Source organism: Clarias gariepinus, chromosome 3 (assembly GCF_024256425.1).
Source record: "Clarias gariepinus isolate MV-2021 ecotype Netherlands chromosome 3, CGAR_prim_01v2, whole genome shotgun sequence".
NCBI lineage: Eukaryota > Metazoa > Chordata > Actinopteri > Siluriformes > Clariidae > Clarias > Clarias gariepinus.
Window position 1 is genome coordinate 35645449 of NC_071102.1, and position 13598 is coordinate 35659046.

The 13598-nt window shown below is 38.9% G+C and overlaps 1 protein-coding gene across 4 annotated transcripts in view; it reads left to right on the plus strand.

Annotated features, from left to right (window-relative positions):
* Positions 1-2764: 2764 nt before the first annotated feature.
* LOC128518903 (NACHT, LRR and PYD domains-containing protein 12-like) overlaps positions 2765-13598 on the plus strand; it is a 72199-nt gene continuing 61365 nt past the window's right edge. For 2 of the 4 annotated variants that reach the window (XM_053492268.1, XM_053492269.1), the window contains exons 1-6: positions 2765-2828; positions 9857-9938; positions 10562-10678; positions 11292-11408; positions 11750-11866; positions 13363-13476. In XM_053492268.1, coding sequence (XP_053348243.1) covers positions 2816-2828; positions 9857-9938; positions 10562-10678; positions 11292-11408; positions 11750-11866; positions 13363-13476 — 560 coding nt within the window. In that variant the 5' untranslated portion in view covers positions 2765-2815. Of the gene's footprint in view, positions 2829-9856; positions 9939-10224; positions 10344-10561; positions 10679-11291; positions 11409-11749; positions 11867-13362; positions 13477-13598 lie in introns of all 4 variants that reach the window. The other 2 variants (XM_053492270.1, XM_053492271.1) reach the window with 2 other exon arrangements.

Sequence of the window (13598 nt, forward strand, 5' to 3'; positions counted from 1 at the left end):
ATACTCTCTTCACCTCTAGAACATTCCTTACAAACTCCTCTTTCAGAATAACTCCTACTCTAATATTTTTCCTATGCACACTATGGTAAAACAATTTAAACCCTGTTCCTAAGCTTCTGGCCTTGCTATCTTTCCACCTGGTCTGCTGGACACACAGTATATCCACCTTCCTTCTCTGCATCATATCAACCAACTCTCTTCCCTTCCCAGTTATGGTCCCAACATTCAAAGTCCCTATCACTCCTAAACTCTTGCCTTTCCTCTTCTCTCTCTGCTTTCAAACACGCCTTCTTCCTCTCCTTTTTCGCCCAACAGTAGGTCACCCTGTAGGTCAACAGCACCAGTGGCGGTCATGGTTAACCCGGCCACGACCAATCCAGTATAGGAATTATACAGTATTTGTGAGTCGCATCAATGATTTGGCAAATGTTTTACGTCGGATGCCCTTCCTGACACAACCCTCTGCATTTATCCAGACTTTGGACTGGCACAAAAAGACACTGGATTGCCCGTGCCCATCCTCGGCAACGCCACCCCCCATCTACCCATCCCCATCCCCCCCGGCCTGCGCGGTTGCATTCGCCCCCCAGTGGTTGCAAAAAAAAGGGGGCGGGGGCGGGAAGGGGACAAAGTGTGCTACCCATCTTCAGTGTAGAAAAAAAAACACAGACGTACATACCAATGTCTTCCTAAGCCACTAAGGAATCTGTGCATTAAGATAACACGTCTAGCCAGGAAAGTAAAAAATGCAACAAGTTCAACAAAGTAAGAGGGCATGGAATACCCACTGGGTAAGACCCCAAACAGGCCAACCAGAGGTTCCGGGAGGATATTAACTGAGGAAATGGCTGACAGAGAGTCAAAAACAGATATCCAAAATAAAAGTAAAGCTGGACAGGACCAAAACATATGGATAAGATCTGCAGGACCGCAATGGCATTATCACAGTTCGAGTTAGTGCCAGGATATATACGGGCCAATTTACTTTTGGACCAGTGGACTCTATGCACCACTTTGCACTGCAAAACTCCATGACGAGCACAGACAGAAGAGGTATGTATTCTTTTCTAAACTAGCTGCCAAACCGAGGGGCTAATATCAATACCAAGGTCTTCGGACCAAACAGAACGCAGACTGTCTGAAGCAGAGGAATGAAGTGAGAGGGCAGTGGAATATAATGCTGATATTGCACCTTTAAGATTAGGATCCAGTTTAAAAACAGAATCAAAAGGAGTAGAGGGACAAATAGTAGGGAATGTAGAAAAGTGAGTACGAGTAAAATCCCAGACTTGTAGGTATCTGAAAAAGTGAGTGTTCGGTAGATGAAAAGCATCTTTTAATTGATCGAAAGAAAAAAAGACAACATTAATGTATGTACATACCTCATTTCCACTACACTGGTGCTGGTGCCAGGTGCTGATTCTAATGCTCGACCAGTGCTAGACTGGGAACCACCGAGAACCGGCCCGCATTTACACTAGACAGGAGCTCAGCGGGAGCCGCATGATGATACGTCACAGGCCACGCCCACTAAACAGAAACGACCATGGCCGAAGTCAGTTTACTGGTTATTCTCCAAACTACAGTAGTATGAAAATGTATTTCAGTATCCAAAAGCAGCTTATTCGACGTGTTATAACCGCTGAAAGTCTTTTTAAAGGCTTAAACTATAGTATTTGTGGGGTATGATGGAGCATGTAGTGTCAGCGGAAGGCACAATAAAAAAGTAAGAGATGAGGGAGCACAGGAGGCAGCCTCAATCTGTAGCCACAGTGGTGGTTTATTGCTAAAACACCACCAGTACAGAGTGGAGCGAAAGTTTGCAGCCCAGGAGTAAAATAAAAAGTTAGGTAGGGCTAGGCCGTCCATACCTTTAGTTTTTTGAAGAATGTCTTTCCGGGTTCGGGGGACCCTTTTTTTCCATATAAAGTGAGAGATGCAGTGAATGGAAGTGAATGGAAAAAATGTTTCGGTATATAAACAGGCAGGCATTAAAAAAAGTATAAAAAATTTAGGAAGCACATTCATTTTAATGCAGTTTATACGGCCAGCTAAGGATAAAGGTAAAAGAGACCAACGTTGTGTGTCGTGAATTAGTTTGGCCTGTAGTGGGGAGAAATTAGCGTTAAACAGGTCCAAATATTTTCTAGTGACCCAGACACCTAAATGTTTGAATGATTCCTCGGAGACCTTAAATAGTAATGAGTTAAAGGGCATAAGTTAAGGGGCATAAGTTTGCTTTTGTGTAAATTCAATTTATAACCTAAAAATTGGCTGAAGTCTTTCAGCAAATCCAGAAGTGAGTGGATGGATCGATCCGGGTCTGAGATAAACAATAAAAGATCGTCAGCATACAAAGACAATTTATGCTCAATACCTCCTCTAAAAATACTCTGAATCTGACTGGATCTCAGGGGTTAATAGCAATGGCAAATAGCAAGGGAGAAAGCGGGCAGCCCTGCCTGGTTCCATGCTTTAGAAGGAACTAGTCAGAGTAATTATTATTTGTATGAACCCGAGCCAGGGGGGATGAATACAAGAGCTTTATCCAAGAAATAAATACAGTATAAGCCTAGATATAAAAATAATTTACATATCCTTTTAAAATTAATAAAAAAAAAACTTTGCAGAGAGACAATATATTACAATCACATATGAAAACATGTAAGTTAAACTGAGTACACAAGAACATTCTGAGTTCCTTTAACTTCTGAGTTCCTTTAAATTCAGAAAGTGAAACTTTGCCATTTTGAGGAACAACTGAAAAACAGGAAGCTTCAGTAAAAACTGAATCTAAAATTACAAGTAACATTGAATGCTGTCTAAAGGTAAGTGACATTTCTAAAAAATCCACCTTTATGTACCTTGTGTGTGTGTGTGTGTATGTATGTGTGTTAGTAAACAAGAAACGGCTTTAAAGTTATACTGCTGTTTTATTTTGTACACAGGAGAAGGACCATCAAATGTTTAAAACCATTTAAGTCATTAATGCAATGTGAAGCGAGTCAGAAATAAACATTAATATAAGACTGATTATAGACTGAGGTTAAAATAATGACTTACTTAAATGTTTTCCCACTTCTAATGATTTACGATTCAGGAAACAAGTTGACAAAAAATTGGGGATTTCCTACTTGTTGAATCCTGCAGCGGGCTCACAAGAGAAACTCATGCTCTTCATTTATTTATTTTTCTTGTTTAATATTACTGTCTAGACTCTCAACACTAAGGTACTGTAGGAATTTAACAACAGAATCAAACCATCAGTATCTCCACTAAAAACCAGTGTTCCAAATCGCATCCATATAAACTATTCCAGACCGTTTCTGAGAACTAACTTGGCTTCTTATTACAAATAGTGCTTAATGTGGAAAAAATTACATATCACATTCGGATGAAAAGACACATGCCTTTCAAACAACTTCTGAGCTCATAAAACATGAAATGTTGGCAAGAAATGTATGTGGACTCTTCCTACTGGACTGGTAAGCCTGTGCATGGGGTATTCCTTTGGTTTTTAGTCACTTCCATAACATATACCTATATTTGTGACTAATTCAATTCAATTAAATTCAATTTTATTTATATAGCGCTTTTAACAATGGTCATTGTATCAAAGCAGCTTCACAAAAATAAAAGAAATTCATAAAAAAATTATAATAAAAAAAGAAAGAAAAAATTATAATAAATTGTGTATGTGTGAGAAAAATGTGTCTAGATAATAATGAGATGAATGAATGAAATGTCTCTGATGAGCAAGCCAAGGGTGACGGCGACAGTGGCAAGGAAAAACTCCCTGAGATGGCAATAGGAAGAAACCTTGAGAGGAACCAGACTCAACAGAAAACCCATCCTCATTTGGGTGATAACAGATAGAGATGATATAACATCATGTGTGTTATGCAGCTGAAAGTACAATATAACAGAAATTCTTTAAATTAACATAAAGTCCAGTTCAGCATAGGGATGAGTCAGTAGGTGCAGAGGGCAGATGGGGTCTGGATCACTGGGAGCACAGGAGCAGGATGTGTAGCTCCAATCATAATAAGGCAGAATCCAGCTGGAGTTGGTCCTTCTCTGGATGCCTTAGGATCCTCACAGGGTTGGCCTTTGTCTACTGAAGCTGGTACAATCTCCAGATGCCTCGGGATGGGTAGAAAAGTACAGGACAGATGGAGAGAATTAGCGTAGTTGCCATTCAGGATGGGTGTACTAAAGTATGAAGTTATGGGATGAGTTTCGCGTATGCCAGATTAAAGAGATGCGTCTTTTTTTTTCTTTTTTTTTTTTTCTCCTTTTTTCCCATCAAGAGATGCGTCTTGAGTCTACATTTAAACTGGGAAACTGTGTCTGAGCCCCGAACTCTGTCTGGAAGGCTCCTCCAAAGCTTTGGAGCTAAATATGAAAAAGCCCTACCCCCTTTTGTAGATTTTGAAATTCTGGGAATTACAAGAAGTCCAGAGTTTTGTGATCTTAAGGAGCGTGGTGGATTATAGCGTATTAGAAGACTGGTTAGGTATGTGGGAGCTAAACCATTTAAGGCCTTGTATGTCAGTAATACTATTTTGTAATTAATTCTAAACTGAACAGGTAACCAGTGCAGGGATGATAATATTGGGGTTATATGATCATATTTTCTGGATCTAGTGAGAACCCTGGCGGCTGCATTTTGGACTAACTAAAGCTTGTTTATTGAGGATGCAGGACAACCACCTAGTAATGCATTACAATAGTCCAGTCTGGAGGTCATGGATGCATGAACCAGCTTTTCTGCATCAGATACGGATAGCATACTCCTACGTTTGGCAATATTTCTAAGATGGATATATTCATATATAGAATAATATATTCATTTGGTTTATGAATTGGCCAGGTTTCGGTGAGGCAGAGTGCGTCAAGGCAATAATCTGATATCATTTCATTAACAATAAGTGCTTTAGGCACAAGGGATCTAATGTTGGGAAGTCCAAACTTTAGGGGTAGATTTCGATTACTTATTTGGCCTTTTTTTGGTTTAATGGTTACCAGATTATTTCGGCTGGATTTAACAAATGTATTCTTTTTTCTCACTATTCGGGGAACAGACACAATTTCTATAGGACAAGCTATGTGTGTGCGTCTATTAGTATGGCGAGTTGTATTGTGGCTAATATCTAAAGAATCTAAGGTATGACTTACCGCCAGTCAGATGGTTCGTAGTGTCCTGGAGATGTTGTCAGAGAGGACCGCTGCTTCAGCTCTGCTAGGGTGCAGGCCATCAGTGTGGTAGAGCCTAGGACGCTCCCAGAAAACATTCCAGTTATCAACAAAGGGTAATCTCTGTTGTTGACACCAAGATTGTAACCATTCATTCGATTCCTCGCTAAAAGGTCGGACGTGGTCCAGATACGACGATCTTTGTTGTGGGTGATGTGCTGCAGACCTTCTCGACCAGGCTCCTGAAGTCCTTCTTTAGGATCTCCGTCTGCCTCAGCCTGGTGTCGTTCGTGCCAGCATGAAGAACCACAGCTCGAATGTTCTTCCTTAGGGCCGCAGGCACCTGTGCAGCAACATCAAGAACACGTGCACCAGGTAAACAGCGTGTGCACGCCTTACCTTTCGCCATGGTAGCACGCACGTGCCAGACAATGGAGTCTCCGATGACCAGCGCGTCGTGTGCCGTCTCACAGAGAGGACCGAAGCGGTTTCGGGTTCGGTTTTCGCTGCTGCAGTATCCAGGCCTCGTGGTATCCTGGCGCCGGGGTGAAGGAAAGCTGGGCAGGTCGCGTCCTCGGTGCGTTGGACCTGGGCAGAGAAACACGCGGGGTAGAGGTTGTAGGAGAATTCTCACGCCGAGAATTTACCTGGGACAGGTAAGCGTCGGTCCGCGACGATTCCAGCGTGATCAGATTCTCCACGGCCTCCAGCTCCAAATCCACCAAGTGCAGCTCCAATGTATCCTCACCTGCACACAGAGGCAGAGACACAACCGACATGGTGTATAGAAACGGAGATAACCGGTGTGAAAGAGCGTAAACAAACTTGTGATAGCCAGGCTAATGGGCTAGTGATGCTAATGCCGGTTAAAAGCGGTGTGCTGGAAAACAATTAAAACTTAACAATATAACGCGTTTCGAGTGAATATATCACAAGATAGTATAAAATACTTATTTGTTATATGTTCACTCTTCGTAAGGGGACGAAAAAGTTGAAAAATTGGTCAGTCTAGCGGAGCTCGGAAAAAAGCAGCGTCTTCACATTCCAAACAGAGAGACAACGTTCAAATGCTAGTTCTGTATTATATTATTAGATAATTAAATGTTCAAATGCTAGTTCTGTATTATGAATCTGAAAATTAAAAAAGTAACGTGGTCATGGTAATATGACACAGAAAATTCACAATGTCAATTTTGGGTAATTTGAAAGGAAGCAAACATTAAAATACAGTATGAATCTAAAATAACAGTCCTAAAACTGTTTGTAATTGGTCACTTAATGAAAGCAGCAGCTATTTCTGAAGAGCCAAATTCAGGCAAAGAAAACAAGTAAGGAGATATGTTACTGGAATTGGGTTAAAAACCCTTCAACGCAGTATCCAAACCTAGTAGAATGGTGTTGAACCATCAACTTCTCGTACTTCTGGTCGCAAATGTGGTCAGAAAAAAAAAACATGAATGGAGATCACTTATTTAAGTTACATGGTTCAGCAGTAAAAACCCGAGCTATCTATAATAGTGTTTTAATCTGCCAAAAAAATGATTCTTACTTTATCTAACATGGTTGTGGTCTATATGTTCTTACTGTGTATATAGATTATAAATAAGTAAACTAAATAATTATATTTTCCCACAGTTACTGAACTTTATTCCCAAATAAAAGTAAGTAAAAAAAAATAATAAAAGGAATATATATATATATATATATATATATATATATATATATATATATATATATATTGTTATTTACATTTCACTGCGTTGTTGGTGAAGTCTTTGATGTTGTTAAAAAGTCAAATTTTAGCCTAAATGTGGAGTAGTCAATATATATCTATACATACTACTTAACATACAAACGTTAAATCTTATGTAGAAGTAATAATAAACTTTATAATTATTATTATTATTATTATTATTATTAAGCCATTGCCTCAGTACAAGTGTGTTACTTAACTAAAAAACTGTTCGGAAATGTGCTGTAATTATAAAGCATTATAAGAACAATTTTGTATGTTTACATCGTTTGTCACACTTTGTATCTGTTTGTATGCAGTTGAGTGTATGAGTTCATTGAAAAGTAATGCTACTGCTGATGACAAGGGCAGACTGCAGCATCTGCATCATTAGCTCTGCTGAGAAAGTGATTGGCTGCAGTCTGCCATTGATCTAGGAGGTGCATGACTCCAGGGCCCAGTTTTTTAAAAGTAATCCACTAGGATTTTGGATAAAGGATTGGATCAAATCTTGAAAATGGGTTTATTAGATCACGTAATCCAATCCTGGTTTTGATCCGGATCAAACCTTTAGTTTGGGTTTTTCAGAACTTTTTTGTAGGATTTGGATCACGTTGATCCAAAAAATCTGGATTAAACTGATCCCATCAGAAGGGTGGATTCAGCGTGGATTTCATGCCCAAAATGTAATGAAAACTTAAAAAATGTATCAAATAATACTATATTTGGATCATGCAGTATCTTACAAGATATCCTATTTATTCATGAGGTTTTAATTTTAGTTGTTCATTCGTCAGGCTACAGTGATTAGGTAAGCTTTAATGTATATAGCCCTTTAGTATAGGCCTAGCAAAGTAAAAAGAGTTTGGCCTCATAAAATAATCCCCCAAACAGTTTTGTTTTTAGAATATTTATTAGTGATGCATGCAATGATTACAGAATAACCAAAAAAAATGCAAAAAATGTCGGTGGACAACACCTGCCATTTCACTGTCTCTCTGTAAACCCTCTAAGAAAGGCTGATTTATATGGCTGTGTAATTGGTCTTTTTAAACACACCTATTACAACTGATTAGTTTTGGCTTGTGTTCAATTGAGGCACTTTGCACTACTAGAGGGTGTTCGGTGCCATTATGGAACAATAGTGGGAAGTTTTAATTTTGCTAAGGATACCAACAAAAAGAAAAATGATGTTTGGATTTTAATCACAGAAAATGTAAATGCCATAGGGTCTGGCCAGAGGAGGACCACAGACCAAATCAAATTGCGGTGGAAGAATCTTAAGGCCAGGGCAACAAAGGACCATGCTGAAGCCAAAAACCCACAAACAGGCAACAAGCCCTTTAAGAGGGGAGATTACACAGATGTGGTCCTCGACATCATTGGAGGTGTGAAGTCGCAAGCTCTCCATGGTATTCAAGGTGTTGTAGGAGATGGCGAGCCTTGGATTGAGGAGGAGGAGGAGAAGAATCTGCCAGTTCCTCCTGAGGCTGAACCAGAGAGTGTATTTATATTGAATCTCAGCTCTGTTCCAGTGGTAGTTGCCACAGGATTTTAGAGGAAAGGCTTAAAGCGCCCTTCTTCAAACAAAGATGATGATTAAAAGGCACTTCTTCAAAAAGAGACTGAAAAGGCAGAAGCACAGCTTCGTCTGGCAGAGGAACAGCTGACTCTGACCAAACTGCAGCAAACCAAGGCCAGACTTGAGATCCGCCTCCTAAAGGCTACGCTCAGACAAGCTGGTCTCTCCACATCAGATGAGGAAGTCTGAAATTATTGTGGAGTATTTGACATTAAGTCTTTTTTTTTATTCAATCCATCTATATTTGAAACTTGTTATAAATATCCTTAATGTACAGTGTTTGTGTTGTAGGTCTCACCCAGTGTAAGTATGTATCCAATGTTGTAAACATTAAAGCACTTTTTGTAAGTCGCTCTGGATAAGAGCGTCTGCCAAATGCCTAAATGTAAATGTAAATGTCTCAAATGAGCGGACTGCTGGAAGAGGATGAGGTGGAGTTTTTTTGTTTTAATTTTTTTTTTTTTAAATGTGTGTGTTTTCATTTCAAATAAAAATAAACTTATATTGACCCCACACTGGCTATTCTTTTTGTTGCTCTTTACATATCTATAGTAATACATTGTGATTTCCTATCCTGTTTGAGCACTGGTTATCCAGATGATCCTGAAAAGTTCCTATCCGGATCAGATTGATCCAATCCGATGTTGCTTTGAAAAACTGGCTCAAAAGTAAGATGGATTACGTGATCACGGATTGCAAAAAAAAGGATTACTAAATCCAGATCAATTTTATCCGGATTAAACCTTTTGAAAAACCGGGCCCAGGATCCTAAAGCAAGTGGAAAAGAACCTCCCCCATCCCGGGCACAACTGTCCCCTATAGAGACTGCGGTACTTCTGAACCACAACTCTTTTGCACAACTTTTTTTTTTCACTGCAGCTGCCCTCATTAAAAAGACCCATGACACTGTCATACTGACAGACCTTTATTTTACCTCCAGTCTCATTACATAACTTACTGTAAAGTAAGCATTACATAAACACAACTTCATGTTCATTGTTTTTGTGCACCATACAGCTTTTCTGCTAACATTATCTGTGTCCCACATTGTCCCACATTTTGATTTCCAGTTTTTGCCCACAAGGTCAACAGCTTGTGGGTACTACAGTTTTTTCTTCTGGGACACTAGACTGCTTTTGAATTTTAAATTATAGTATGTATGTCATATACCGATAAAATTGTATTAAAGGATAAAATATAGAACCATTATATTATTATTGTTGTTGTTGTTGTTGTTGTTATGAGATCATTATTAATCAATCATTTTGAGACTTAATATTTTCAGACTGTTCAGATTCTCTCTCTCTCTCTCTCTCTCTCGCTCATATTTTATATTTTGTTGGCAGGTTTTCTAAATGTTAAAATCTTAATTTCCGTTTACCATGGGGAGAAAGCCATTGGCCAAGTTGTCTTCTGGCTATTTATCAGGTAAGAAGAGTTAAGAGTTACAATATAAAATTATGGCATTTGTGGATTTCATTTAACAAGAACAACTGCAATAAAATGCCAAAGCAATTTGGCCATCAGAGATAGGTCGCAGATTCCCAGTTCAATTTTTCCTGTCTTACGAAATTTTAAAGCAATGCTATGAGGCCAATTTGGTTTTGTAAAAAGTTACACATTTCCTTGTATAAAACACTGACATTACAGAAGTGAAAACAATTAAATAGATTTAGAGGATGTGATTCCAATTATGTTTTGTGGTACATCCCAGCAGAAGAGAGAATTGTGAGAAGTGTCCACAAAAACAAAATTACTTTTCCCTGCACACTTCAACAGTGATGAGAAATGGCCAACTCTGCTTAACACAGACTCCACTCCTTTAGACCAGAGGTAGGCGATTGGGTCTCTATTTTATCATCAACTGGACATGTACAAGTAATAAATAATATTCATTATTAATTATTCTCATCACAGTACGTTGTTTGCAACCTAAAAACGGACAATTGAAAATTGGCCTTCAGTGTAGACCAGTGTTAAATACTGTATACTTCCACTTTCTAGAGGTGTAGGAAGCACACACTGATCTGTATATCTGTAATGTTTTTCAGGCTAAATCAGATAAGGAGACCAGACTTACCAGCATTCAGTAGTGTTTTCATGAAGAGCGATGCATCTATGGATCCTCCTATTAAATTAAAAAATGAAGAGACCACACCTAGGCACAGGTAACACTGTTAAGAATATATATAAAGGAACCTTGCAGAATTTGTCTCTCAAGTCCAATGTGTCCAGCATTTCTGATGTTTGTAAACCAATTTATATTGTAGCAACTGTAGCAACACTTAAAGGTGGTTCATCTACTGTAGCACATCCTTCAACACCTCCTTCCACTGTTGACCAATGATATAACCCACCGCCCAGCTGCCACTTGTACCTCCGGAATTTTTTACTAAAACAGTAATTTTTTTTTTTACTAGTACAGTAGAAATAAAACAGTGTTTCCTGGTGGAGAAAACAGCTGGCGGAGCTGGAGCTTAAAAACACCAACTTTCCGAACAGTAACATAGAGCCTTAACACAACTAGTTGCCATTTCCAAATTCCACACAGTGTGTGTGTGGGTGTGTGTGGGTGTGTGTGTGTGTGTGTGTGTCTGTGTGTGTGTAGTTAAAAAGTCTCTTAGCTGTTCAAATGCATTACTGGCCAATATCAGTACTAATAGTACCTAGATATCTATGTGCCAATATGTGGACAGATAACTTGATTTTATACACTGAAAAGCAGAGGTACAAAATGCCAATCCAGGTAAGAGGTGTGATCTTTATGTCTGTGTTATTTAGGCTATCCCAGTTAAAGAGACCAGATTCGCCAGTATTCAGCAGTGTCTCTATGAAGAGTGATGCATCTATGGATCCTCCAATTAAATTTAAAAGTGAAGAACATTCGTCTGGACACAGGTAACACATTTATGCCATCACAGAGGAAAAAGCCTGCATGACATTCGGCTATCCAGTAAAAAAAAACTGACATGCAGCATTTCTGATACGTAAATTAACTGTAGCAACACTCTCTAGGACAGTCCCTTTGGTATGTCCTTAAACACCCTATTCTGGTGTTAACCAGTGCTAAAACACTTCCTTATACCTGCTAAAACCCCACAAATAAAAGAAAACGTCAGTAATTGCCACTTGTACCTCAGTTTTATAAACTGAAAAGCAGATGTACAAGATGTCTTTCCACTGAGAAGTGAGAGGTGTAGAAAGCCCACACTGATCTTTATGTCTATAACATCGTTTAGACTAACCCAGAGGAAGAGACCAAACTCACCAGTATTCACCAGTGTCTCCATGAGGAGTGATGTGTCTATGGATCCTCCTATTAAATTTAAAAATGAAGAGCATTCATCTGGACACAGGTAACACATTTATGCCATTTCAACGCAAAAGCGTTCCATAAACATTTAGCTAAGTCCAAAGTTGTAGGCAAAAATGTTTAAAAAGTGAAAACAGTACAGGCAACAGAGGAACTAATACTAACATGCAGGACAGGGCTGTGTTCAAATACTTAATTGAGTAACAATAGCCTAATTTGTTCAAGACAGGTCAATAATGACATGTAGGGACTAGACAGGGAATGTTTTTAGAGAAGCAAAATGTTTATTGTAGCTGGAAGCAAGTGAATCGAAGGGGATTCGGGCAAAGGGGGCGGGGGTGGACATCATGAATCTTTTCACCCCCTGTTGTTCATGGCCAAGCTGCTGTTATGACGATCGCTGCTGCCTTTCCTTAGATATTTCAAAGGCAGAAAAAACTGTTCTTACAGTCAACAATGTGCAAATAAGTTTTTATCGGTGAAAAATTTATTCCAATATGGTCTCATTAGAGCTATAAATTCCAATGTGTCTCCTACTATGTGTCCTTGCTGCTGCTTCTTTCTTTTCTAAATCTGAAGATTTAGATCTCCAAAGAGATAATACTAAAATCTCTATCACCAGACAAACCTCTTACAAAGTTACCTCCTTTTACCTTTAATAATGGCACCTCAGGAATAGCCATATTGTCCTTAAAGTGGTTCGGATGGCAGGCTAGTTTACCTTATAACACACAAATGTGTTGACATGTCCAGCATGTGTTTAAAATTTAGTTTTTTGTCTGTTCCATTGGCGATGCTGCTTGATCCACTTCTGTCTTTTTCTTTACAATGAGGGTGTGTGCAACAATTTTTCTAAGTTGTAAAACATGTCAAAGAAAAAGGCTATAGTGACAATTTGCTGGGTCATCAATATTACAAGAAAGGTGTTCCTCCGTGTTTAAAGGACTACTTGTTCCTGCCAAACCTCTCACATCTGCTATAGTACCATGGCGACCTGAGAAGAGGTCTCTAGCACCCCACTTTTCTTGGGTATACCACCTCTATATCCCCTATGCTATCTACAGGATGTTGTTGCAGAATGTATATAGACATGGCTAACAAACAAACCCTCAAAAATAATAAAAATATACTGGGTCAAGATTTTAGAACTAAATCTTAGTAAAGATAAAAATGATTCACGAAACATCTTAGCCCTAAAAACAGCACCTAAGGTCAAAATTACTAAGAGTAGAGAGGAGGACTTTTAAGAGGCTTAAGGGTTCTTTAAAATATTCCCCAAACAATAAATGTAAAGCTAAAAGTAAACACTGCTCATTTGTCCAATTTAGTTGTCTTGTTGTTTTACTTTCTTCCAACTCTCTTGGATTGTTGGTTACATACCATCCCAAAGTGCAACTTAAATAGACTGTCCTGCAATTATGTAAACTGGTAAAAGGTGAGCCATAGTGCTTGCTTAAATGTCAATGGTCGGTGTGCTAATATGTTTGACACATAACTTGATTTTATAAACTGAAAAGCATTTAAGTCTGTTTTGTTCAGTTTAACCCAGAAGAGGCCAGACTCCCCAGTATTCAGCAGTGTCTCTATGAAGAGTGATGCATCTATGGATCCTCCTATTAAATTAAAAAATGAAGAGCCTTCATCTATACACAGGTAACATATTTATGCCATCACAGAGGGAAAAGCCTGCATAACATTGTGCTATCCAGTCTAAACTGACATGCAGCATTTCTGATACAGTGCAAACCTTGGAGTGTGTGGTATTTGGTCTGCAA